The 24,210-nt window shown below is 53.4% G+C and overlaps 1 protein-coding gene across 6 annotated transcripts in view; it reads right to left on the bottom strand.

Annotated features, from left to right (window-relative positions):
* Positions 1-14,862, bottom strand: part of RUNX3 (RUNX family transcription factor 3) — a 65,946-nt gene extending 51,084 nt beyond the window's left edge. The window contains exons 1-2 of one of the 6 annotated variants that reach the window (XM_063631153.1): positions 14,723-14,862; positions 14,204-14,269 (exon numbers count right to left, since the gene is read on the bottom strand). In XM_063631153.1, coding sequence (XP_063487223.1) covers positions 14,204-14,261 — 58 coding nt within the window. In that variant the 5' untranslated portion in view covers positions 14,262-14,269; positions 14,723-14,862. Of the gene's footprint in view, positions 1-14,203 lie in introns of all 6 variants that reach the window. The other 5 variants (XM_055260969.2, XM_063631149.1, XM_063631152.1 and 2 more) reach the window with 5 other exon arrangements.
* Between the last annotated feature and the right edge of the window lie 9,348 nt (positions 14,863-24,210).

The raw sequence follows: 24,210 nt of genomic DNA, 5'->3' as shown, positions 1-24,210 counted from the left end.
ATGTCACACGTACTTGGACCTAGGGAGACTTGTGCAGAAAGTGCAGACCCTCACAGATGCTCAGGGGCCACCCCAAAACTTGGTGTGCAGATTCCATCCCCCTCTCCTCCCCATGCCTGCTTCAGTGGAGGGCGGCAGTGCAGGTAGTGGGCTGCTGAGAACCCGTCCCTGGAGGCAGCAGGAGGCAGACTGGACCCGGGCTCCAAGTCCCCAGGCATGCTGCACTAGCCCATCAGACTTCACTTACAACACACTAATTCAGAGCGAAAATGATCCAGCGTTTCAATATGGCAACTGCTGAGCGTTAAATTCAAGTGCAGGAGGTGAGGGGGCCAGGTAGCCCTGGAACATAGCAGTCTCACAGGTGGCTGGGCGTGGGGTGGATCTCCGTTCTTGGAGTAGAGGGATGTAGAGTACCTCCCTCTGCTTGGAGTATCTGGGGTACCTGGACAAGTACAGGGGGCCATGAACAGGGCCATGCCTGTGTGCCTGCCCCTCGCTCAGAAGAGGGGACCTGACAGGGGAATGCCAGGGCACATCTGCACCATGCCCGGGCAGTAGGCCTGGGCATGACCCTGGATCAGGCAGACCTGCAGTAGGTGGAAGGGCCCCAGGAGAGCTGAGGAGCGTACGGGAGAGGAACCCAGAGGTCCCTGCCAAAGTGCTTGATGTGCTGCCGTAAGAAGGGCAGCATAGGCCGGGCGTGGTGGCTCACACAGGTAATCCTAGCACTTTGGGAGGCTGAGGTGGGTGGATCACGAGGTCAGGAGATCGAGACCCTCCTGGATAACATGGTGAAACCCTGTCTCTACTAAAAATACAAAAATTAGCTGGTCGTGGTGGTGCGTGCCTGTAATCCCAGCTACCCGGGAGGCTGAGGCAGGAGAATCGCTTGAACCAGGGAGTTGGAGGTTGCACTGAGCCAAGATCATGCCACTGCACTCCAGTCTGGCAACAGAGCGAGATGCCGTCTCAAAAAAAAAAAAAAAGGGCAGCATGGGCGCCTGCTGAGAGGGAAAGAAGCTCTTTCCCTGCATATGTTGCCGTGGGATTCTGGCCCGGCTCTCTGGGGTGCTCTCTGAGCTCAGCTTTGGCCCTGTCCCTCTCTCTCTGTGCCTCAGTTTCTCTAACTATGCACTGAGCAAGGAGAAGACCACCACACCTCAAGTACCTTCTGCATGGGCCATGCACTGAGTTTTATGAATCTCCCCTCTCTTGTTCCACAAATGATTACTGGCCCATTTCTCAGATGAGGAAACTGAAGCCCAGAGGAGGCAATGACTCACCCAGTAAGAAAGTGGTGGAACCGGTTCTACCTGGCTTCCCTTCACCCCTTGAGTCGCTCCAGCCTCTCTAGGTGTGGGTGGAGGACGTGGGAACCAAGCTCGTGGGGGCACCACCAGCTCTTGCCAGAAAGGGGGCCAAGAGAAGACCAAGGATGCCCCTTGAGCTGAGGAAATGTCCATTAATTCATAGCTACTGTGCTTTGGCGAGCCACACAGGCTCTGGATGCAGCCTGCCTGGGTGGGTGACCTGAGCAGATGCCTTAATCTCTCTGGGGTTCAGTTTTCTCATCTGTAAAATAGGCCTCATAATAGCTTTTGTCTTATAGGGTTGTGAGGATTAAATGAGCTAAGGTATATCACTTGAGCCTGGGAGGCAGAGACTTTGGTGAGCCAAGATTATGCCACTGCACTCCAGCCTGGAAGACAGAGCCAGACCCTGTCTCAAATACATATATAAACAAAATGAGCAAAGATATGGAAAACACTTAGACAGTGGCTGACATAGAGTTAAGAGCTACGTAAATGTTTACTGCTAATGGAACTATTTAAGAGTTGAGTCATAATTTATATTTTCTAGACTGTCAATTACAAATTTATTCATTTCAATGTTGTACTTTTCCCTTTTGTATTTAGCATTCAGCAAATTTTCCTTTGAAATCTCAATACAATTTCCTAGGTCCTTGAAAAGATAATTTCCCCACCCCCACAGTGCTTGTGGCCCATGGTGGATCCAATCGCTCTCTCTAGAGCAGCTTTTCCCAAAGTGGACTTTGCACACACCAGCCCCTTCCAGATGTACCATCTCACTCCAAGAGATAACTCAATAAACAGTTGAGCATACACTATTTTAGATCTCCATGGCCCAACAAGGTAGCCATGAGCATATCAAAGGCTCTGACAAGTCCTGCAGCAAAACACCATTGAACATTGTTTGAAACAATAAATCCCAATCTTGTTTGGCCACAGAGCTCCATTATTTCTGCACAACACCTGATAACATCTGAACACACGTTGGGAGATGCCACCCTCGTTTCCTGGTTTCTAGGAAATGGTGAGGGGAGTCAGAGCTGTGAGGAATACCCTCTCGCAGGGATGAGTGGTTCCACCCCTGCAGAAATCATCTCCAGTCCCGCGCACCATCACTGGGCCATTCCTCCTGTTCTCACCTTCCTCGTCTGATTCAGTCCCCACAGCGGCCTGGAGAGGTCACTAGCATCAATGTCCCCATCATACAGATGAGGAAATTGAGGTTCACAAAGGTTAAGTGGCCACACAGCCAGTAAGTGGCAGATCCGGTAGACAAACCCACAACTTCTGATTCTAAACCCCACATTCGTTCTTCTGTACGTTGATTGGAAAAGTAAAAATAGATCCTATTCTAACAGGATCAATCTTCCCCCATCATAGGCTTTTAAAAATCTCAAGCACTTTTTTTTCCGGTAGCATTGAATGCTTTAAAAACTTAAAATTTTTAGTATCTTTCTTTTGATTACTAAAGCAATACGTGCTTGTTATGTATAAAACTTTTCAAACATTTTGAGTTGAAAAATGAAAAAAAGGCAGGGTGCGGTGGCTCAAGCCTCTAATCCCAGCACTTCAGGAGGCCGAGGCGGGTGGATCACGAGGTCAGGAGATCGAGACCATCCTGGCTAACACAGGGAAATCCCGTCTCTACTAAAAATACAAAAATTAGCCAGGCGCAGTGGCAGGCGCCTGTAGTCCCAGCTACTCGGGAGGCTGAGGCAGGAGAATGGCGTGAACCCGGGAGGCGGAGCTTGCAGTGAGCAGAGATTGTGCCACTGCACTCCAGCCTGGGTGACAGAGCCAGACTCTGTCTCAAAAAAAAAAAAAAAAAAGAAAAGAAACATGAAAAAAAAAAAAACAAAAAACAGATCTGTATAGCCCTACAAAGTAGCCATTAGCTTTTAAATGAAAATATTTAAGTGCTATTTAAATGAAAATAATTAAAATGAAATAAGATAAAAAATTCATTTCCTCAGTTACAGTAGCCACGTTTCAAGCACTCAGTATTCACATGCACCTGGTGGCTACCATGTTGGGCAGCACAGACATGGGACATTACTATCATCACAGAAAATCCTACGGGACGGTGCTGTTCTAGATTCTTCCTAGACATATCCTAACACCTATACAGGTTGATTATCCCTAATTCAAAAATCTAAAATCTGAAATGCTCCAAAACCCAAAACTTTTTTAGAGCCAACATGGCACTCAAAGGAAATGCTCATTGGAGAATTTTGGATTTTGGACTGAAGTATAATGCAACTATTCCAAAATCTGACAAAATCAGAAGTCCTAAATTTGAATGCTTCTGGTCTCAGCCATCTTGGGTAATGACTGTTAATGTTGTTAACGTGTTTTTTTTTTTTTTTTTGGAGACCAGGTCTTGCTCTGTCCCCCAGGCTAGAGTGCAGTGGCATGATCATAGTTCACTGCAGCCTTCACCTCTTGAGCTCAAGTGATCCTCCTGCCTCAGCCTCCCAAAGTGTTGGGATTACAGGCGGGAGCCGCCATGCCTAGCCTATTGATATTCTTGTTGAGGCTCTCAGACATGTCTGCATGGCCTCACACATGGAGGAAAGAGACCCACAGAGGCAAAAACAAGACATGGGGTAAAAATAGACTGGAAGGAAACACACCGAATGATAGTGGTTTTTTCTGGGTGTTGAGATTACCGAGTTTATTTTTAAATTTCTTAGATCCTTCAGGTGTTCTACAACATAAAATGCAGACAGGGTGGGGACGTTGATTGGATTCATGTTTTCCCTAATGTTCTTACTGGTTCTAAAATCTTCAAGCTATGCTCTCACCCAAGGCTTCACTTATTATTATTTTAACACTGTGGATTCATAAAGAATGGAAGCTCACACAAGTCCAAGGAAGGAAGGAAAGGCAGACAGAGGCTTATTTTCAGGCCTGGGCGGTTGCACAGGGTCCCTTGCTTAGAAGGGCCTCATGCTCGGTTTCGTGTTCTGTGGTCGCCGTCCTGAAATTCTTACTGATTTTTGAACAAGGGATCCTGTATTTTCATTTTGCACCGTGCCCTGAAAATCATGCCACCGTCACTAGCCCTGGGATTCTCCCCAGGACAGGTTTCCCTTCAGCTGCTCTAAGCCTTCGCCCTTGTCCTTGTCCAACCACGGACGTGGCCATCCACGGAGCCCTCTACGTGCCTCAGAGCAAGTGCACTTCGGCTGCTCAGATGTGTGTCTAGAGACTGACAAAAATAGGGTTCGTGAGCGGGTGCGGGAGGCCCCTGTGGTCTCTGTTCACACACGTACCTACCCTCAAGGCCATGTCTACACTGGCCTATTTCAGACAACTGCCCTGTGCATCATGGGATGCTTTGCCCCACATCACGGCCCAGCTTGGTTCAGTCCTGGAGCCCCATGTCCTGAAACCATGACCAACCCCAGGCCTGGCCCACCTTCTTCCTCAGTCTCCTCTCCCTCAAGCCCTCCACAGGACCCATAAACCTTCCATCTCCATGTAATCCTTTTGTGTGATCCTTCTTCCATACCTTTGCCCATGCTGTTCACTCTGCTTGTACCAGCAAGGTTCCTTCCTTCCCAGATCTGCCTTTCTAGACCCATCTCAGATTCCACCCTTTCTAGGAAGCCTTCAGGAAGTATTTGAGAAGGGCCTGAAGATGCTGTGGTTGCAGAGAGGAGGATATGAATCACCTCGCTTAGAGGTATCGGGGAGGGCTCCATGGAGGTGGTGCCCTCAGGCCAAGGAAGAGAAGACACCTTCCAGGCAGAAGGGAGAGTTTCATGGGCTGGTTTGATGTCAGACAGACCACAGGATGACTCAAGGTCCTCTTTCCTCTTCTTAAACATTAGTTGCAGCAAGTCCCACCATCTGCCTAAGTCTGTTTTCATCTCCACAATGGAGGTGGTGATGCCCAGCACGCGGTGCTGTGATGAGGGTTTAATGGGGAATCCAGAGCATTTATAGAAGTCCCAGGAGGCCAAGATTCTGCATAAGTAGGAAGGACCTAAGCCAGAGGGGTGTGGGTGGCCAGAGGAGAGAGCCTACCTTAGTAGGGCTGGGCGGGCCAAGGTCTGGGCTGAATCTCGAGGCTCTGGAGCTTAGAACAGCATCTGCAACTCCCTGGCTGTGGGGGTTCAGGCAAGGACTGCCTCCTCCCTGAGTGTCAGTTTCCCCATCTATAAATGGAAAGCTGGGACACTGAAAAACACTGGGGGGGCGGGTGGTTCCTCAGGCAGTCTCCACACATCACGGGAATGTCGGCACCCAGGGAGAAGGCATCTTTGTCCCCTGTGTTCACTTCTGCATCCACAGTGCCCAGAACAGTGATTGCATGTAGTAGATGCTCAATAAATGTTCACTGAATGAATCAGCAGCAACCAAATTCGCTCACCTCACATCCTAAGTCCACTGGGGACGTAGGCCCACCTCTCCAGGGAAACTGTCTGCAGATTGGGACCACACCTCAGGTCACAAGCATTTCCTGAGCACCTACTGTATGCATGGCTCTACGCAGCCCAGGGCAGACCCTTGCTCCACAGCCTGACAGGGCAGAGCCAAGGAGGCAGGTGACAGACACAGTGATTTGGGAAGAAGAACAGAGAGCAGGGTGACCAGCAGGGTCTTGCCTGGGTGGGAGCAGGCCGTTCCCAGGCTGGAGCTCAGGCTGACAGGAGCCCCAGCTTGCCTGTTCCTGGGAGAGTGGGACTGCCTCTTCCTCTTTCTTTCTTTGAAAACAAAAATTGTTTTCTGTTAAATTTATGAGTATTAAAAGTTTGGAAAATACACAATCATCAAAAGAATGTAAAATAAAGGTTACCTGCCATCATGGTGGACCACACAGCATTAACTACTATGGACTTTTCAGTGTTTCCCTCTAGTCTTTTTTCTGAGGTGGCTTTGCTCTCAGAGGTGGCTTCGCTCTCAGAGGTGGCTTCCTCTCCCCCTGGGAAGGGATACAGCTGCTCTGTAGGAGATGTGGGGGCACCAGGCTCTCTCAGTGGGCTCTTTATCACTTCTGACTTGGAGGTCCTTTCTCCACCCCTCCTGGACCTAGCACCTCTTCCTGAGACACAGGGGTGCAAAGAGCTGGGGGAGGCACGTCAGCAGGCCTCCCCTCCTGCCCCTGCTTACCCCACGGAGTGGGGGTGGGACAGAGCTCAGGCTTGAGGAAGGAGCACTGGAGGCCAAGCCACAGGTGCTGGTCCTCAGGCCTGGTGCCCAGGCAAGTTGGGTTTGGGAACAGGGGCATGACCAAAATGGGCCCCTTCTTTCCTCCCCACCCCTTTCCACTCTGTCTGCCTTTCCCTCTGCTCTCTCCAAGTGTTCCGTCCCCCAGATGCCCTCTGTTTCCTCTGCTCCAGCCGTTTAACTCCTCTCAACAAAGGCCAAGGAATCAGGCAAACTGTGGACACTCAGGTGTGCGTGATGGGAAGGGACCTGCATTTACAAAAGCCCCACTCCCACAGGGGCTGCGTGTGCTGGTGGAATCTCAGTCACCGTGTCCCACGTTGAAGGATGTTTGGAGGGGGGCTGACTTTGGTCACCCTTCAAATCATAAGTTATACACGTCTGCCCTTTCCGCCCACATGTAAGTCTGAACCTTTTGCCAAAAACACTTTTCCCAGACTCGAAAGAAAACCCCAAAGAGGAACCTAAACCTTCACGCTGCCTGCACTGATTGGACCGGAGTGCTCAGGCTCGCACCAACAAGTGTTTCAAAGAAGAAGCCAGACAGTGAAGGGGGAAGTGAGGGAGAAGCTGGAAACCTCTTAAGCTGACCAATCGTCAGCCCATTCATTCATTCGTTCATCCATCCATCCATTCTTTCTTTCTTTCCTCTATCCATTCAGTGAGAAGGGCTGAATATCGCCTGTGAGCCTGCCCCTGCTCCCAAGAACACCCGTGGGGTGAGGAGTGAGGGGCAGCAGTGGCAGAGCACCCCCAATGCCTGGAGGGGAGAAAGGGAAGGGCTGGGAAGGCTCCCCAAGGGGGCGGCCATGAAGCTGGGCCTTGAGAAGACAGGCCAGGGTCTCTCACCTTCCACGTCCTGCTTAGAGTCAGACAGAAGGTTTTTGCAGAGGAGGAGGAACATTAAATAGTAGCAATTTCTGGCATTCCGTGAGGGCTTGTCTGTGCCGGGCCCTGTGCTGTGCACGTGATACACACTACCTCATTAAACCTACCCAACATGTCTTGAGGTGGGTGCTGTTCATTTTCTCCATTTTACAGGTGGAAAAACGAAACACAGAGAGGTGAGGCACCTCTCCCAACGCCACACAGCGAGGAAGTGGCAGAGCCTGGCTGCAGCTGAGGCTTATAGCCGCATTTTACATTGCTTCCTCTCCGAAGAGTGCCTTCCTTTATCCCTGGGAGCCATTGACAAGGGGTCTGACAGTCCCTCTAGTCTTGTGCCTGCTCAGCCCTCTCTAGCCCTGAAAAAACCAGGGCTTGGCGCTGGAGAAAGAGCAGGAGGGCGAGATGTGGAAACATCTGTTGAATGGCAGGGGATCACGCTGGCGCGGAGGGGCACAAGCCGATCAGGAGGCTGGCCTGTGCCAGGCCAGTGCTCCCTGTGTACCAGGTGCCACATGCGGGGCTCAGGGCAGGGCCACAGTCACTCCTCCTAGCCACCCTTTGAGGTCAGTGTTACTAGCCCATTTTACAGAGGTGGAAACTGAGACCTTAAGAGGTGAGTTCACATGTCGGGTCACCCAGCTACCATGCAGTTTAAGCCTAGATTGTTCTGACTCCTAAACTGTGTGCAAGGCAGATGATTGGACCCCAGGGAGGCAAGGAAAGTCAGTTTTCCTGCTGTTGAATTCGACGTTTTACAAGACCACACGCCTCTTTGGACCTCAGTTTTGTCATCTATGAAATGAGGAAGGGAACTCTGCCTCCCGGCGCCGACATGCTCCTGGACTGAGTCACTGTTCCTTGTTCTTGTGACTTCTCAAAGCAAGACCAGAGTCCCACTCCCAGCCCTAGGCCCAAGATTCCCATCCCCACTGTGTCCAGGGGCTTCAGGAGGTGCTATTTTAAGGCAGATGGCAAAGGCCTGGGCTGTAGATCCACTGAGGGCTAAAGGCAATCTTTCCTGCCTCCATCCCTCCCTTCCTTCCTTCCTTCCTTCTCTTTACTTCCACCAAGCAAGGTAGGGAATTACTCGCTGAGTCTCAGGGCTGGCCCAGGGACTGAAGCTCAGAGGAGGACAGGGCTCCCCAGTGGCTGCAGGTGTCCCAGCAATGACTCCTAGCAGAGGGGGTGTTTGGGTTCAGTCTGGAAGACTGGGTGAGATTCCCCAACTACAGGGCATGGGGGCACACTCTGGGTGGCAGATTTGAGGAAGGGTCTGCAGATAAGGCAACCCCAGGAGACGGCAATAAGAGCTGGTGTTGGGGCTGCCCCACTGAACCCAGAGCCCAGGCCTGTTTCCCCACCTATGGAGGATCCGGACTGGCTCGGTGGCAAGGCTGGGGTCAGAGGCCGCCACTCTCCTCCTGCCTCTCACAGCCCGCTGGAAGGTCAGGTTTTCAGGCTCTGCTTATCCGTCCCCCGGCCTCCTCCCTCCAGGTAACCGAGGGAGCCTCCGCTTTGATGCGGCCACCTCCAGGCCCAGGCGTCAATGAGCCCTCTATATGACCAGTGGGGCTGCTGGGGGCCTCCGGCCAGCCAGAGTGGGTGCGGTAAGGCCTGGACACACAGTCCCGCTGTGTGGGGTCGGCTCATGCCCGCCTAGACCCTGTGGGCAGTGGGGGGCTCCCAGGAATGCTTTTCCAGCCTGGGGGGCACTTTGGACAGGCAGGGTGGTCTGGGGAGACGGGGGTGTGCAGGGCAGCCTCAGAAGCCGCCGTCAAAGGGACCTAGCAGACGTGGCGCCAGGCAAGCGCCATAGTGGGCACGGAAGAGCTGGCGGTCAGTCCGTTCCTCTCCCAGGGATGGCGGGGAGGGGGAGGCCCCATGAACACATGTGCACAGGGTGACCAGCCGTCAGGGGTTGCCTGGGATGAAGGGGTTTCCTGGGACGTGTGGCTTTCAGTGCTAAAACAGAGAGTCCCCTGTTACTGGAACTTCCTGGACCTTCGGAAAGGATACGGTGACTGACCTCTCTGGTCTGGGCAGCCTCCTCCCTGTCCGGTGACCTCTGAGTCAGACCCTCTCGGCCAGACCTGCCCAGGGCCATTTTGTCCACCCCCTGCCTCCACACAGGCCCGCCTCATACCCAGAGTCCACTTTCCATTTCTCCCAGGCATCTTCAGGGGAGGAGCTGCCGGCCAACTCCAACCACTGCTAGGGGGACCTTGGCCAGACCCACACCACGCTCCCAGCCCTCCCCGTGGCTCCCAAGCCAGCTCGTACTTTCCTGCTTCCACACCTTTGCCCAGGGCGTTCCTTCTGCCTGGAACATCCTTTCCCTGTCTTTGTTACCTCTTCACCCTTAGGGACCCAGTTTCCAAGTCACTCCTCCAGAGGACTTGTTCTCTCTTTCTCAAGGCTGGGCTAGTACCCCTCTTTGAACTCACAGCCCTGGTTCTTCTCCCAAAAACCTTTATCACGCCCCAGGGCAATTTTCTGTTGACCCATCTTTTTCTCCACCAGACGGTGAGCTCCTAGGATGGAGATCCTGACCCAGTTCCCCCCGGGCTCCCAGTACAAGGCCATGCTCAAGGTGTTCAACAAATGGAAAATGCTTATTGAGCAGCTACTCTGTGCCAGGCATCATGCTCCTTTAATTCTCTCCATAGCTCTGCGACGTTGGTGTAACCCCTACAGATGAGGAAACCAGAGACAGAGAAGTGAAGTCACTCACGCAGGTGACGGCAGAGGGCAGAGTCAGGACTTGAACCTGGAGAGCCTGGCTCTAAAGCCCAAGCTGGAATCTCCATACCCTACACCTCGATAAGTTTTTGGGAAATGACTGACTAAACGGGTGAATGCGTTTGTCCCCCTAGAGCCCCCTTAAAGCCTACATGTGGCAGTTTGGGCCCATTTCCTCGGCTTCCCTCCCTGGAGGGGCACCCATCGCCAGTGTCCCTGGTGAGTGTTTGCCTGTGGGGGTGCAAGTGAGGGTTCAGCAAAGGTGACCTGGTGTGAGGGGGTGCCCCAGGGGGCGCAGAGGAGGGCCTCATGAGGCAGATTCAGAATGAAGGTGCTGGCCCCCAATGGAGCCGTGCATGGGCAAGGGGGTCCTCAAGGCCATTGGCCCATAATTGTCAGATGGGGAAACTGAGGCCCAGAGAGAGGAAGGGACTTGTCCCTAGTTACACAGTGTCTGGATTGCAGCTCTTAGGTCTCAGCTTCCCCATTTGCCACACAGGGAGAATAAATCTCCCTTGTGCTGCCTGGGGGAAGACCCCAGGGGGCCCCTGTGCCCTCTCACACCTTCCATTCCAGCTTCTAGAATTCCACCATCCGTGTGCCAGCCCTGAGGGTAAGCATTGCCTTCTTCTCACCTCCTACTCATGCCTCTACTGCAGGATGGGAACCAAATGCCTCTCCACACTTTTCCCATACCCCTTCTCTCCACAGTGAACTGAGGGGAGTTTCTGATCCCTTAGCTCAAAGTCAGAGAAACCGAAAGGAGAGGGCTCGGCGGGAGCCATGGGAATGTCATGCACAAGCAGTTGGACTCTCCAGGGGTCTGGAACTCTCCCTTGCTGCCTCGAAGGCCTCTGTGCAGGCTGTGGCACTGGCTGAGTACAGGTGCCTGAAGGCAGAGGCATGGATGGGATGCTTCATTCTCCGCCTGTTTTTGCCAGTGAAGACAAAAGGGAAGTCATCTTCCATCGGTCTGTGGGGACATTGAGGTAGTAGGAGCTCAGTGATAATTCTAGGGACCACCCTGGGTTGTCAGGTGGGGGAGACAGAGAAGCCCACATGGGAGGCACCAAATGCAACTCACTTGTGCCCTTTTACTCATGAGAGAACACGGATCCAGAGATGTCAAGTGACTCAGACACAGTCCCACAGCACACAGGCAGCAGAGCCAGGTGGGGGACTGGGCTCCCCTGGCAGCAGTCCCCAAGCCTGCCTGAGAGGCACATCAGAATCGCTTTGGGGGATTTTCAAAACCACACCTGCCCAGGCCCAAACCCTAGAGATTCTGATTCTGCAGTCTGAGATAGGAATGGGGAATCCTCCACAGCCTGACGTAGGAATTGGGAATCCGGTGTTTAAAACACTCTAGGGGCGCGATTTCAGAAAATCCGCTGGCTCCATCACACTTTGCTCAGGGACTGAGGCGGGGTGGCATTTGAGGAAGAGGAGGCAGTGGGGGACCCAGGGAGACCCTTCCCCTTCTGGTAAAAGCCTATGGATGAGAGAACAGCCCGAGTAAGATTCTGAGAACACGAGACCCAGATGGACCTGGAGTTTTTGTCTTGCATATAATTTAGGGGTCTGTGATGCTGGGCTGGAGAGAACGGTGTCTTTCCTTTCCCCGGCCTCTAGCTGAAATTTAGCATCATATTCCAGGCGATTTTCCACCAGTGGAAATCACAGGTGTTCTCTGGTCTCACAGCAGTGTCAGGGATGACCTGAAATATTGTTCATGCTCATCACAACTGCATGGCCCACCACGGGGTCTTGTCACTCAGTGAGTTCTTGAAGAGGCACAGACAAATGGAGTTCAACAAATGGCAAACGTGAGCCAATGTCACCAACTTGCTTTCTGAGTTTGACAACGGTATTTCCGTCGATTTCTTTTCCTTTGTAATCCTTTGGATTTTGTCTTACATGTTTAAAAACGCAACTCCGAGGAGGAACCTGAAGGTTCCCTGAGACTGCCAAGGGTCGGTGGGTTAGGGACCCTGTAGGGGGCAGCGTGGGGTTGGCACTCTGCAAATGGGACCCTGGGGCTGGGTCTCTTTGAGGAAGGAATTGGCACCTGGAGCCCTGTGAGCCTCCAGGGATGGGATTTGGGAGACGGGCCCTCACGGCGAGCACGTCGTGAGCAGAAATGAACAGGAGAGAGAAGGCTGAAGAGGTGAGACAGGTCTCCACAAAAGTGGAGGGAAGGCCCTCGGGCCGCAGGCCCCAGATCCAAACATCCCCACAGACCCTAGCCTATGAGGCGCCTTCTGTGCCGCTGCTGGCCAGGATCAGCCCGTTCCGCCCAGCGGCCTCCTGTCTCTGGGCGCATACATGACACGTTGGGCCAAAGCCACCTCTCCCTTTGTGCCCTTCGTGCTACTGCCAGTCACCTCCCAGGCTCCGAGGATCAGGACCCAGCCCAGGCCGACCAGGGCTATAGCCCTGTCTCCCAAGGTCCCTTTGTTTTAAACCCTACATTTCTCCATCTTGCGCACGGAAGGAGAAATACAGATTACAAAGACCCAGAAAATGGATTTTATAAACTCTTATTTTCTTGCCACAGAACTGCCTTTAATTAGTTCCGAGGACTACAAAGGGAACCACGTTGTAACAGCAGCAATTCCAAGGAAGCAGCCGCAGCTCTTGGCTCTCAGACCTGGGGCTGCCGCTCATCATCGGCCACAGCTAGGTTTGCTGGGAGTGCCCCCACTTCAGGGGACAGCAGGCCCCCTTCACTCCCCGACTCAGTTCCCATCTGCAGCAGCACAGCCTTCCTCTGCTCACCAGGGAAGAAGAACAGGCCCCGCTCTCAGACAAGCCTTCCCAGAAGCCTGAGGACTCAAACACCCAAATGTGTCTGGGTCCCTGCCCTGAGCCGGCTGCCCAGGCCCCAGCCCTGAATCACTCGGTCAGCCAGCGGCAGGGCAGGCCAATGGGCTGGAGGGTAGGCAGGCAGGCAGACCCACCTCTGCATCTCTGCTGACCGCCTCGGCTGAGGAAAGGCAGCACCAGCCCCCAACCCTGAAGTTCTAGATCTCATGCAGCCCTTCTGTTCTGGAACCATCCAGAGGCACTGCCCTTACACATGGTCCACCCCCAGGCTCAGACAATGAGAATTCCACAAGCAGAGGAGACTGTATCTGGGGCACAGTAGTAACTCCCCTCCTAAGGTCTCTCAGCAAGGAAGCCACTGAGCCGTGGGGCTTGAGCTCAGGGACTCTTGATCCCCGGTCTCAGGTGTCACAGCCCCATCTGGGCTCCTGCTGGGGAGGAGGAAGGCAGCAGGGGGTGTCTGAGGCCAGGGTGCATCAGCCCTAAATGCCAGACAGAGGTAGGAGAAGTCTCCCCGTGAGTCCCAGCCCCATTAGAGGCTCCAGGTCGGGGATCTCAGACCCCCTATCCTTGCTGGGAGACACAACCCAGAACTCCGCATCCCTGCAGCCACCAGAAAAGGCAAAAGCTGCCCAGAAACACTTTCTCCTCTCCCGTGGCCAAATCCACGAACTTTCTCGAGGTCTGTCCCCTAGCCCCGTGCGGGTCCAGCTTCAGTGCAGCCCAGCTCTGCGCAGTTTTCTACAAAAGCCTGTGGCTTCCTTCTCCTCCTTCTGCTTCTGATACCCCAGGAGTTACATACAAAATGTGGGCGGTGGTCTCCAGGAAGACCCCTGGATCCCACAGCTCTCCCCAGAAGCTGCCGGCAGTGACCTCCTGAGCCCAGGTGGGGAGTCCCAGGCAAGACAGGGGCTGGGGCTGCAGGCCCAGGGGCCCCGTTAGTGAAGCAGGAAGCCGAGGGTCCCTGAGAGTTCCCCTTGGCCCCTCTGAGGGCTGCCCTTTGAGGTCTTGAGGTCCTGGAGTATCCATCGCCCCCACCGCTTACTGTCCCCACCAGTGGAGGATAAAAGTGCCACAGCGATGTTCCACGCCAAGAGACCACAGAGACCACCAACCCATCTTCCCACCTCAGGCTTTCAGAGGCCAGCGGATTTAGGCAGACAGGCTGTGCGCTTGAGGGCAGCTGGGGCGGTCAGTGGAGGGACGTGGTCCGGGGCCTGGCCACAGCTCCCCACCCAGGGCCCTGGGCAATCGTTACTCACCGCGGATGAAGGTCGGCGAGTAGGTGGGGAAGGAGTCGAAGATGCTGTTCGATGCCATGCCCCGCTCTGAAGAAGGCGAGAATTTTCAGCCCTTCAGGGGGTTGGGTTGGGATTCACTTGGTTAGCTGTTGTTTTATTTTTTTTTCCCCTAGCTACTTTTGAAAATAAAAGGGGGGGGGTGTTGCTTTTTGTTGTTTTTTTTTTTGTTTTGTTTTGTTTCTGTCTCTTTTTTCCCCCCTGCTGCTACGAAAAAGAAAAAAGGAAAGAACGCGAGAGTGTGTGTGAGTGAGAGAGAAAAAAAAAAATCCCCAAGGAAAGTAAGTTTCTGTTTGTACCCAAGAATTTGGATTCCCGGTCCCACAGGAATGTCTAGCCACAAATTCTCAACAGAAGCGTATGCAGAGTGTATCATTAGATGGCGGGAAGGGGCTTTCGGCAGCCAGGGTGGAGGAGCTCCGAGGCTGACAGAGCAGAGTGGGCCCCCTCCAGTGCCACAGGGAATGAATGAATGAGGCTTACCCTCGACAGAGCCCAGGCTCCGGTGGGTATGAGGGCGGCCGGGGGTGGGGAGCGCCAGGAGCCAACCAGCTCCCGCGCAGGGCCCTGGAGGCGGCGAGGGCCTGGCCTTGTGGTTCTGTGGTTGAGGGACCAGGCCTTCCCAGTGTCAACCCAACCTCAGCTCACAGGATGCAAGAAGCCTGCTCGCGGCCTTGGCTCATTGGCTGGGCCGCGGTCACCTGGGCCGTGACGTCACGGCCTTTTAGAAGCTCTTGTGGCTGCCTCTCTTTTTGGAAAAGAAAAAAACAAAAAAGAAAGAAAGAAAGAGAGAGAAAGAGAAAAGTGATGGCTTTTATTTGTGGGGCTGGCCTCAGCACGCGGCTCAAGAAACAGAACTGAAAGCGGTTGCAGTGGGCGTGGCCAGGAGGGTGGTTTGGCTCCTGGGTGGGAGACTCCTTCTTAATTAAGGCCAGCATTGGCCTGGGCGGGCTAGGAGCCCCGCGGGACCCTCACCGAGTGCCCGGAGCCCGGATCCACCAGCGGCCGGAGAGCTCCCTGCCATGCCACCTCGCCCCTGGGCTGCGGCTGTCCCTGCCATTGTCCACCACCATTGTTGCCAGGGAGAGGTGTCCACATGTGTGGCTGGGTGGCACCTCTGGGGCTTTTATGGGAGTTGGGACTAAGTACAATGGGAAACACATGAAGTGGCATTGCCAGCACTCACGCCTGGCCTCGGCCTGCCCACCGAGAAGGGCCTTCCTGGTGAAACCTGGTGGCCTGGCCGCACCAGGGGGCCCTCTGCAGGACTGGGGGCTGAGGCCCCAACATGTCATGCAGGGCCCTTGGCTCTTCCTGTTGCCACCTGCGCATCCCCTTGGGGGTCTCTGCCCCAGCCTGATGCTCGGGAGCTTTCCTGCCTCCGGGCCTTCGCTCATGCTGTTCCCCTCACCTGAAGCGCCCTTTGTGTCCTCATGTCCTTGAGGAGTCAAGGTGCAAAGAGGCTCAAAAGTAGAAAAGTCATGAAGGCGATTGAACCCTATACTTGCACGCTCCCCGAAGTCACGTCAGGATGGGAGAGAGGGTGGAGAGTGGGGGAAAGGTGGCGGCTTTTACCATTTCCCTCGCAAGCTCTACTCTCCCATTTCACAGGCCAGGCTGCGAGGCCCAGGGTGGTGACGCCAGCTTGTCTAAGGTCATGTGGTATTCTGGAATGGGATTGGAACTTCAGCCTCTGACTCACCAGCCCCGACCTTGGGCATGACACCAGAGTGCCCTTCCATGCCCTTTAAATGAAGACTTCGGAAAGTCCCTCTGCAGCCTGGCCACCACCCCCTGGCCTCTCCCAGGGACCCCAGGCTTGGGGCTAGACCCTAGCACCAGCCTCAGACTCACAGTGGCCTCTGTAGGCCAACAGGGGTGGAGGTGGGGACATCCCTGGAGGAGGATGGGCTGGTCCAAGGTCCCAAAAAGACGTGTTTCCGCCCCAGGCACAGGTGCACAAGATGGCCTTGGAAACGCTCACTCTGAGCCTCACCTCGGGCCTCATGAAGATTCAGTCTTCTGTCCCTGAATGGTGGGTCGATTGGTGCTGAGGGTGGGGGTGGTGGGGACGAGTTCTAATTTGGCCAGAGAGGAAGCAGGTTTATGGTGACAGCCACAGAGCTCTAGAGTCAGATTTGGTTTCCAGCCCCAACTCTGCTGAATCTGAGCGGCCAGACCCTGGGGCAAGTCACTTCCTTTCTCTGGGCCTCAGTTTTCTTCCCTGTAAAGTGGGGATAACACCTTCTTCAAAGGGCCAGGCACGGGGTGAGGGCATCATAAATATTGGTTTCTTTGGCTGAGGCTCCATGACGCGATTTGGGCTCCGTTATGAGTCAGCTCGAGTAAGGAGCTATGACAGTCATGCGGGGGGAGAGGCTGCCCCGCCCCCACCCTGTGTTGTAAACTCCTCAGCTGGCCAGCCTGCATGGGACTCTCAGGGGTCAATGGCACAGGGGGGACCTGCCAAGGGGCCTTGACCTCCTGGTTGAATTTGAAGCATTTTGGAGTCAGCCATCTGTGAAATAGATTGGAGAATGTCACAGCTGGGAAGACCCCCCCTTATACAGAAGCCGAAACTGCGGCCCCCAGAGGAGCAGAGACTCATCCAAGTTCACGCAATGAGTCAGTGGAACCCAAGACCCTGCTTCCCAGCCCAGGAGCTCTTTCCATTCCACCAACACCGCCTCCAGTTTTGAACATACCACCCTACGTGCTTTGCTGTTTTTTCCACACCTAAGAGTGGGCCCCCCACTAAGCCCCTATAACTTGATCACCCTGAGGGGCTTCCCCCTCCCTGGGAACCTGAGTCCAGGCCCAGGAATGGGAGGGAATTCAAGAGGCTGTACACAGCCCAGTGATCCGTCTGTGCACCGAGTAGTTCAATGCATTCTCGGGGCAATGTGGCAAAGGAAAGCCAAGCTTGGTCCTTGCCGCTAAGGGGCTTATCATCTCTACATGCCCCCCTCATAAGCATGTGCTAAGCTTTAAACAGCCCTGGGGAAGCTGCCTGGGGACGCAGAAAGGACAAGGAGGCTGAAACCAGCCATACCTGAAGCCTGCTTTGTTTCTTATGAACTGTGAGATCCTGGGCAAGAGGCTTTACTCTTCTGAGCCTTGGTTTCCTCGCCTGTGAAATGGGGCCAACTGTAGTGCCCACCTCCCAAAATCATAAGGAGGATTCAATGAGAAAATAATTGTGAGTGTGCCTGGCACATAGCAGGTGCTCAATTTCCAGGGACTCCCTTCCCTTGAAATTCTGACTGTGCATTCTCCTGTCATGTAGTGGGCAGTCAGGCTTCCTCTTGTTCTCTGCTGAAAAAAAACTTAAATCAGGTTCATAAAAAAATGTGGTTGAAGAAGGGAATCATAAGAAATATTATATAAAAATAAAAGGGAATCATAAAAATAGTATCTTAAACCTTTCTTTTAGCTTTAAACTTATAAATGTGCATTAAATGGCCTTCCTCTCATTCTTCTAGCTTAACAATTTCCAGTTTGGCAGTTTGGGTTTCTTTTTTCTTTTCTTTTCTTTTTCTTTTTTTTTAGAGACAGGGTCTTGCTCTGTTGCCCAAGCTAGAGTACAGTGGTGCAATCATAGCTCACTGTAACCTTGAGCTCCTGGGCTCAAGCAATCCTCTTGCTTCAGCCTCCCAAGTAGCTAGGATTACAGGTGTGCACTACCACGCCCAGCTAATTTAATTTTTTTTTTCTGTAGAGACAGAGTCTCACTATATTGCCCAGGCTGGTCTCGAACTCCTGGCTTCAGATGATCCTCTTGCCTCGGCCTCTCAAAGTGCTGGGATTACAAGTGTGAGCCCCCATGCCTGGCGTAGTTTTGATTTCTTTAAAGTGGAACATGAATGTAAAGATGCTAAGGAAGGAATGAGCATGTGGCATCATCTAGATTTTACTATTTCTTTCCATCCTTTACAATGTCCCACCCATATCAAATTCAGTTTATTTTTTAGCAATTTGCCTTCATTAAGTCTTCCCAATTTTCACAGAAGCAGAGGCTCCTATCACACAACTGACCTCATGGCATTATCATCAGTCGGAGTCCAACCAGGAAAACAGGAGCCATATTGAGTCCTGGAAGTCAATTCAGGGAGCGTTAGCAACACAGGTGAGGGACAACCTGAGGAGCCAAACAGAGACAGTGAGGAGTCCCAGTGTAAGCATCAGTTCAGCCACTGCCACCTTTTGGGTAAGAGGGACACGGAGAGAGGTGGGGTTACCAGGGCCCCCAGCAGAAGCAGGAACTTAGTGGGCCAGTCCAGCATTTGCTAGAGTCACAGAGGAGACTTAGCCACATGGAGACATCACCTGAGACAAAGAATAGAGGGGAGAAACACCCTGGCTTCTCCTTTGCTTTCGTTTTTCATCTTCTCTTGGTGCCTCCCATTGGTTGAATGTAGCGGGGACCAGCTGGCCAAGGAGCTCGGGGAATGCAGCCCGTGCCATCAAACCCTTGTGTGACAGAGCCAAACAGGGGAATGAGCAGAGCTGATCTGTGAGCAAACTGGCCCAGGACTGGCATAATCTCCAATGACGTTCTGTAGCCATGCAAACCCAGCTGGCACCAACCGGTTGGGACACATTCCAACTCATGTCTGGTAAGCTGATGGTTCAGTGGCTGGTGGGAGGAGATGTGGCATTCCAGAGAAGGGCCTGCCAGCTGAGGGCATCCACTGGCATTTTATACGAGAAGTACAGGTGAATCCTGAGAGATACTCGGGGGTCAATTAAGAAGGCGTCTCCTGTGAATGGTGATGAAATTTATTTCCCTAACCTGTGTGCAGGGCTGAGGTTATGTCACCACGATGAGCACTGGATGCAGACCCTGCCTCTGGACATTATGGTTACGATGACAGCACACCCCAAACTACCAGATCCTCCCAACAACCTGCAGGACAGGGCGGCCCTCCTCACTTTTCAGAGGAGGAAAAAACTAATACAGGGATTAACCCCAAGATTTAGCCTCCAGGAGTCAGCACGGCCAGCTTGGACTGGGCAGGTAGCAGATTCAAGGTGGACACTGGCCTTGGAGTTCAAATTCTGGCCTTTCATCAGCAGATCCTGGTGTGAGCCCAGGGAAGCTGCTGGAGCAATATCTGCCACAGGCTGGGGGTGGGTGTGGGGGTGGGGGTGGGGGTGGGGTACTTCACTTTCGAGGGATAGCACAGAGACACTAAGATGCCGCCACTCAGCCAGATCAGCCCCTCCCCGGGGGTGGAGAATGGGGTCTGCAGGGCCATGCAACCCACCCAGGACCAGAACACCCAGGCCAAGCCAAGGGATCATCAGCTGAGGACCTACCACGTGGGGCGCACATGCTGAGAGCTTTAGGCATGGTCCCTCCAGGGGTGGGCTCTGAATACAGGGCACCACGCGCCTAAGCGGTCTGATAGTCTCCGGGGGAGAGCCAGAGAGGTGGAGAGACCTGCCAAAGGTTCCCCAGCTTGCCGGTAAAGGAAGCAGGATTCAAACCCAGCCCGCCCTCCGCTTCTCTCTTTCCTGTTGTTTTGAAAAACTGCTCTCGGCGCCCCCTTCAGAACAAGAACCACCTGTCCTCACCTCCTGCCTCGGGCCCTACTCTTGGCCGAGCCTCGAGCTGCCACCCCATACAGCTGCTTCAGTGTCTCTTGTACCACAGGGGTGGTGGCACCGAGGACAACCTAAGGACTGTCTCCACCCGCAGCGTCTGCCTCGCCAGGGACCCCAAGAGCTCTACCTGCTGCCTTGCCTCCTGCCTGAAGTTCCCTTAGTGCATGCTGGGGTTTGAAAACGTTTCAGTGAGAAGTCCCGTGTTTAAGAGGCAGATGAAATCGGGAGGAGGAGCAGTGTCGCCCTGGGGAGATTAGCTGACTGAGGGGGGACAGCGCAGGCTGGGATGCCTCCTGCTTCCCCAGGAATGGGCTCACTGCCTCCTTCTGCCCAGTGTCATCTTTGCTTATATAATCAGCAGTGATGCTCCTCTCACCCCACAGCCACCTACGCACAAATGCCTCCTATGGGAGTTTCCAGAGCAAGCTGTTTGGGAGGCAGATGGGGTGGAGATGGCTCTCCCCAGCATCCAGCCCAGGAACTGAGGCTCACCGGGTGAAGGCCTCACATACAGTCATACAGTGAGTCAGAAGGATTCACCCACAGGTCTGCTGCAGCCACATCCGGTCGTGTCCCCAAGATACCCCTCCACTCCCCATTTCTCCCCCAAGTCCCTTCCAGGGGGGTGAAGGTGCTGGGGCTGTAGAGTTGGATGGATGAGCCAGGTTCAGATCCCAGCTCTGGCACCGCCTAAGGGTGTGCTAGTGTTCGGGGCTATCAGAACCTCACTGTTTTCACCTGCAAAGTGGGAGAAGTACGCACCTGTCATCTCCCCAGGGGCGAAGGTGAACAGGGACCTCCTGGGAAGAGCATGTGGTGGGCACTCGGCCAGGGTGAGGTCGTGTCTGTGTGTGTGTGTAGGGGTGTGTCTGAGCTTGTGTGTGTGCGTGTGTGTGTGGGTGTGTGTGTAAGGATGTGTATGAGCTTGTGTGTGGGTGTGTATGTGTGTGTGTGAGTTCGTGTCTGTGTGTACTCACATATGTGTAAGCATGCATGAGTGTGAGTGCGTGTGTGTGCACGTGTATGAGTGTGTGAACTCGTGTATGTGTGCATGTGTGTGGGTGTGTATATGTGAGAATGTGAGCTCGTGTGTGTGTGCGTGTGTGTGTGTGAGAGACTGTGTGTGTACACATGCGTGTAGGGAGGACAGGGCAGAGGTGTGTGGTGGAAGGGGGCGTGTGTCTGACTCACCACTTTGCCAGGGCCTTAGTGCCCCCCAGCAGATTCCTGCCCTCCCACTCACTTCCTCCAAGGCCTGCTGTGAGGGGCACTGAGCTCCCCCGGTTTCTGGAGGCTGACCCCAGCCAAGGGCTGCCTGAACCTGGGTACCAGACTGCAGGATGGGGTGCTGGAGAAGTCACTCGGTGCGACCTCCCTGAGATGCTGTTCCACTCAGGGGCCTCTCTTGTGTTCCTCTGAGACCTGGAGTCTTGCCCATAAGATGCTTCCCTCCCTCAGAGTTCCAGGCCCCTCAGAGGAAGAAGAAAAATCCCAAACTACAGCCCTTTTGGCTCATAAAATGATCTTTCTCTGGGTCTTTAGGTGGAATAATCTATTTTTAACATCAAAGGGTTCTGCCACGGGCTTAGACCTGGTAAGGGAAGGGCTTTGTGTGACCACAGTGTGGCTCAGAGGCGGGCACTCCTCAGCTGGGATGGGGCAGGAGGGCGCAAGGAAGGGAGCCCCACCCTCAGGGCAGGCAGAGCGGGGAGAGAGCCACCGAGAGCCCCACTCTCTGGATGCCTGGCCCAGGGCTCCTTCCCATTCCATTCAGTGAGCATCTGTTTGGGGCCAGGCCTTGCGCCCTCACCATTTCCTCTTAGTGCATTCTCGCTACAAACCGAGTAATAATAACGAACAATAATCACAAGCTAGCACTTCTTTAGCACCTGCCACATGCTGGGGACTCTTCTAAGAACCTTGCACAAATCAACTTAATTCATTTAACAGATAAGAAGACTGAAGTTCAGAGAGGTCAAATCACTTGCCCAAGTCCAGCTCAGAAGGGACAGAGCCGAGATTTGAACCCAGACAGTCTGTATTATTATTATTAGTCCCATTGACAGCAGAGGAAGCAGAGGCTTGGAGAAGCTGAAGGATTTGCTCAAAATAACCTAAAACAAATGTCGAATCAGGATCCGTGACAGGGCTGTCTGACCCAGAGCCCTCTGAGCTCTCTCCAGTCTCCAAGCTTCCATGCTGTGGTGCCTATGACCGCCATTGATTCTCCTAACAAGTGATGCGTGTGTATGTGTGGAGGGGAAGTCCTCCTATCTTGCCCTTCCTCATATTACTGAGAAGGAAACTGAGGCTCAGAGAGGAAAAGGGCCTTGCCTGGGCTTGCATAGGTAGGAAGTGGTAGATTCGGTGTCTGAATTCTGCTGGAATTCCCAAAGCCTTTGCTAGAAGCTGACATATCAACCCCCAGCTCCCACGCCACTCCCGGTCCCTGCCGCTTTCCTTGAGGGACAGGGTCCCAGGAAATGTCAGGATCGGGCTGTAATTTAAAAAAATAACTTGATCTTCAGGGTTTTTCCCTCCTTCTATCTCACTCTTTTTCTTTCTCTTTCAACAATAATGACCTTGTTTGCAGGGGTGTGCCGGCCAGCAAATTCGCTGACCCAGGCAAAAGGAGGGGGGATGTCATTATGTGGTTGGGAAATGGTGGGGCATTTTGTATGCCACCGACTTAGCATCCCAGGAATTTCAGCAGCCCTCAAGGAAATGACAGAATGAGTTCCCATCCAGGATTGTGGCTTCCCTTCTCTCTCTGTGTGCATTTTCCTGACATTAAACTAGGATGCTTTGAGTATCTGCACATAAGAGCGTGTGGGAAGAGGGGCTGCCTGGCGTGAGGAGAGAGCCCTGGCCAATGAGGTTACAGGCCGAGGCTGACAGTTAGAGGACTCAGGCTCAGAAAGGGGCAGGAACTTGTCCTGGGCCACACAGCTAAGGCCAAGATCTGCATCACCTGACTCTCGGTCCAGTGCTCTTTCTACAATGTCAGCTTCTGGGACTAACCTGCTTTGTGCACACAGAAAAGTTCTTTTCTCTCTCTGCATCATTTTCCTCATCTGGGAAAGGAGGATTGAGATCAGTATCTTAGTCTGGGTTCCCCCATAGGCAGACCCTGAGTCTAAACAGTTTATCTGTGGGGTTATCCCAGGAAGCAGGGGTGAGGGAGAGGGGCAAGTGATGAGTGACACAGGGAAGGGAAGGCAGCCCATACAGGGTGCAGGGTGGGGTGGCTTACCGTCCTGGATATCTGGAGCTCAACCCCACCAGGGACGCTCAGAGGGACCGTGTGGAGGGCAGTACAGAGCTGCTCCCCTGGGGCGTGGGAGCTGGGGTATGTATCCACCGGCTCCCAGGTCTCATTGGTCGAGAGTTGCTCTGGCAGTAATGACTCTTGGCAATTCTTGCTGCACCACTGAGCAAAGCTCACTCAAAGCCAGAAAACATCCTCAGGCCAACCTGTCCTTATGGGGAGCTGTCAGTTTAGGGCATATGATTTGTCTTTTATTTTTTGAAATAAAAATAAAAAGAATTAAATAAAAATTTTAAATAAATTTTTTTTTTTTTTTTTGAGACGGAGTCTCACTCTGTCGCCCAGGCTGGAGTGCAGTGGCACAATCTCGGCTCACTGCAAGCTCCGCCTCCCGGGTTCACGCCATTCTCCTGCCTCAGCCTCTCCGAGTAGCTGGGACTACAGGCGCCCGCCACCACGCCCGGCTAATTTTTTGTATTTTTTAGTAGAGACGGGGTTTCACCGTGGTCTCGATCTGCTGACCTCGTGATCCACCCGCCTCGGCCTCCCAAAGTGCTGGGATTACAAGCGTGAGCCACCGCGCCCGGCCAAAATAAATTTTTTTTTAATTTTTAAAATTAAAAAAAGGAAAACTGTGGTTGCCCAGGCTGGAGTGCAGTGGTGCAATCTCACCTCACTGCAGCTTTGGCCCCCCTGGGCTGAGGTGATTCTCCCACCTCATCTTCCAGAACAGCTAGGACTACAGGCAGGAGCCACCACACCTGGCTATTTATTTATTTATTTATTTTGTATTTTTAGTAGAGACAGGGTTTCAACATGTTGTCCATGAACTCCTGGACTCAACTAATCTACCCTCCTCAGCCTCCCAAAGTGCTGGGATTACAGGCATGAGCCACCGTTCCTGGCCAGGGCATATGATTCCTAGGGTGTCGCCCAGCTCTGACAGGTGAGGACTCATCATTTCACGTGCATCTTCATTAACGTCCTAACTCAACCCTTCTAAGCTGCCCTGCCATCAAGAAAGTGATGTGTTGGCACAGTAGATAGGGGACAAAATCACTCCCTCACCCCTGTGCCAGGGCCTGAAATTCTCCTA

This window comes from Symphalangus syndactylus, chromosome 22, assembly GCF_028878055.3.
Source record: "Symphalangus syndactylus isolate Jambi chromosome 22, NHGRI_mSymSyn1-v2.1_pri, whole genome shotgun sequence".
NCBI lineage: Eukaryota > Metazoa > Chordata > Mammalia > Primates > Hylobatidae > Symphalangus > Symphalangus syndactylus.
This window is presented reverse-complemented; position numbering and strand designations above follow the sequence as displayed.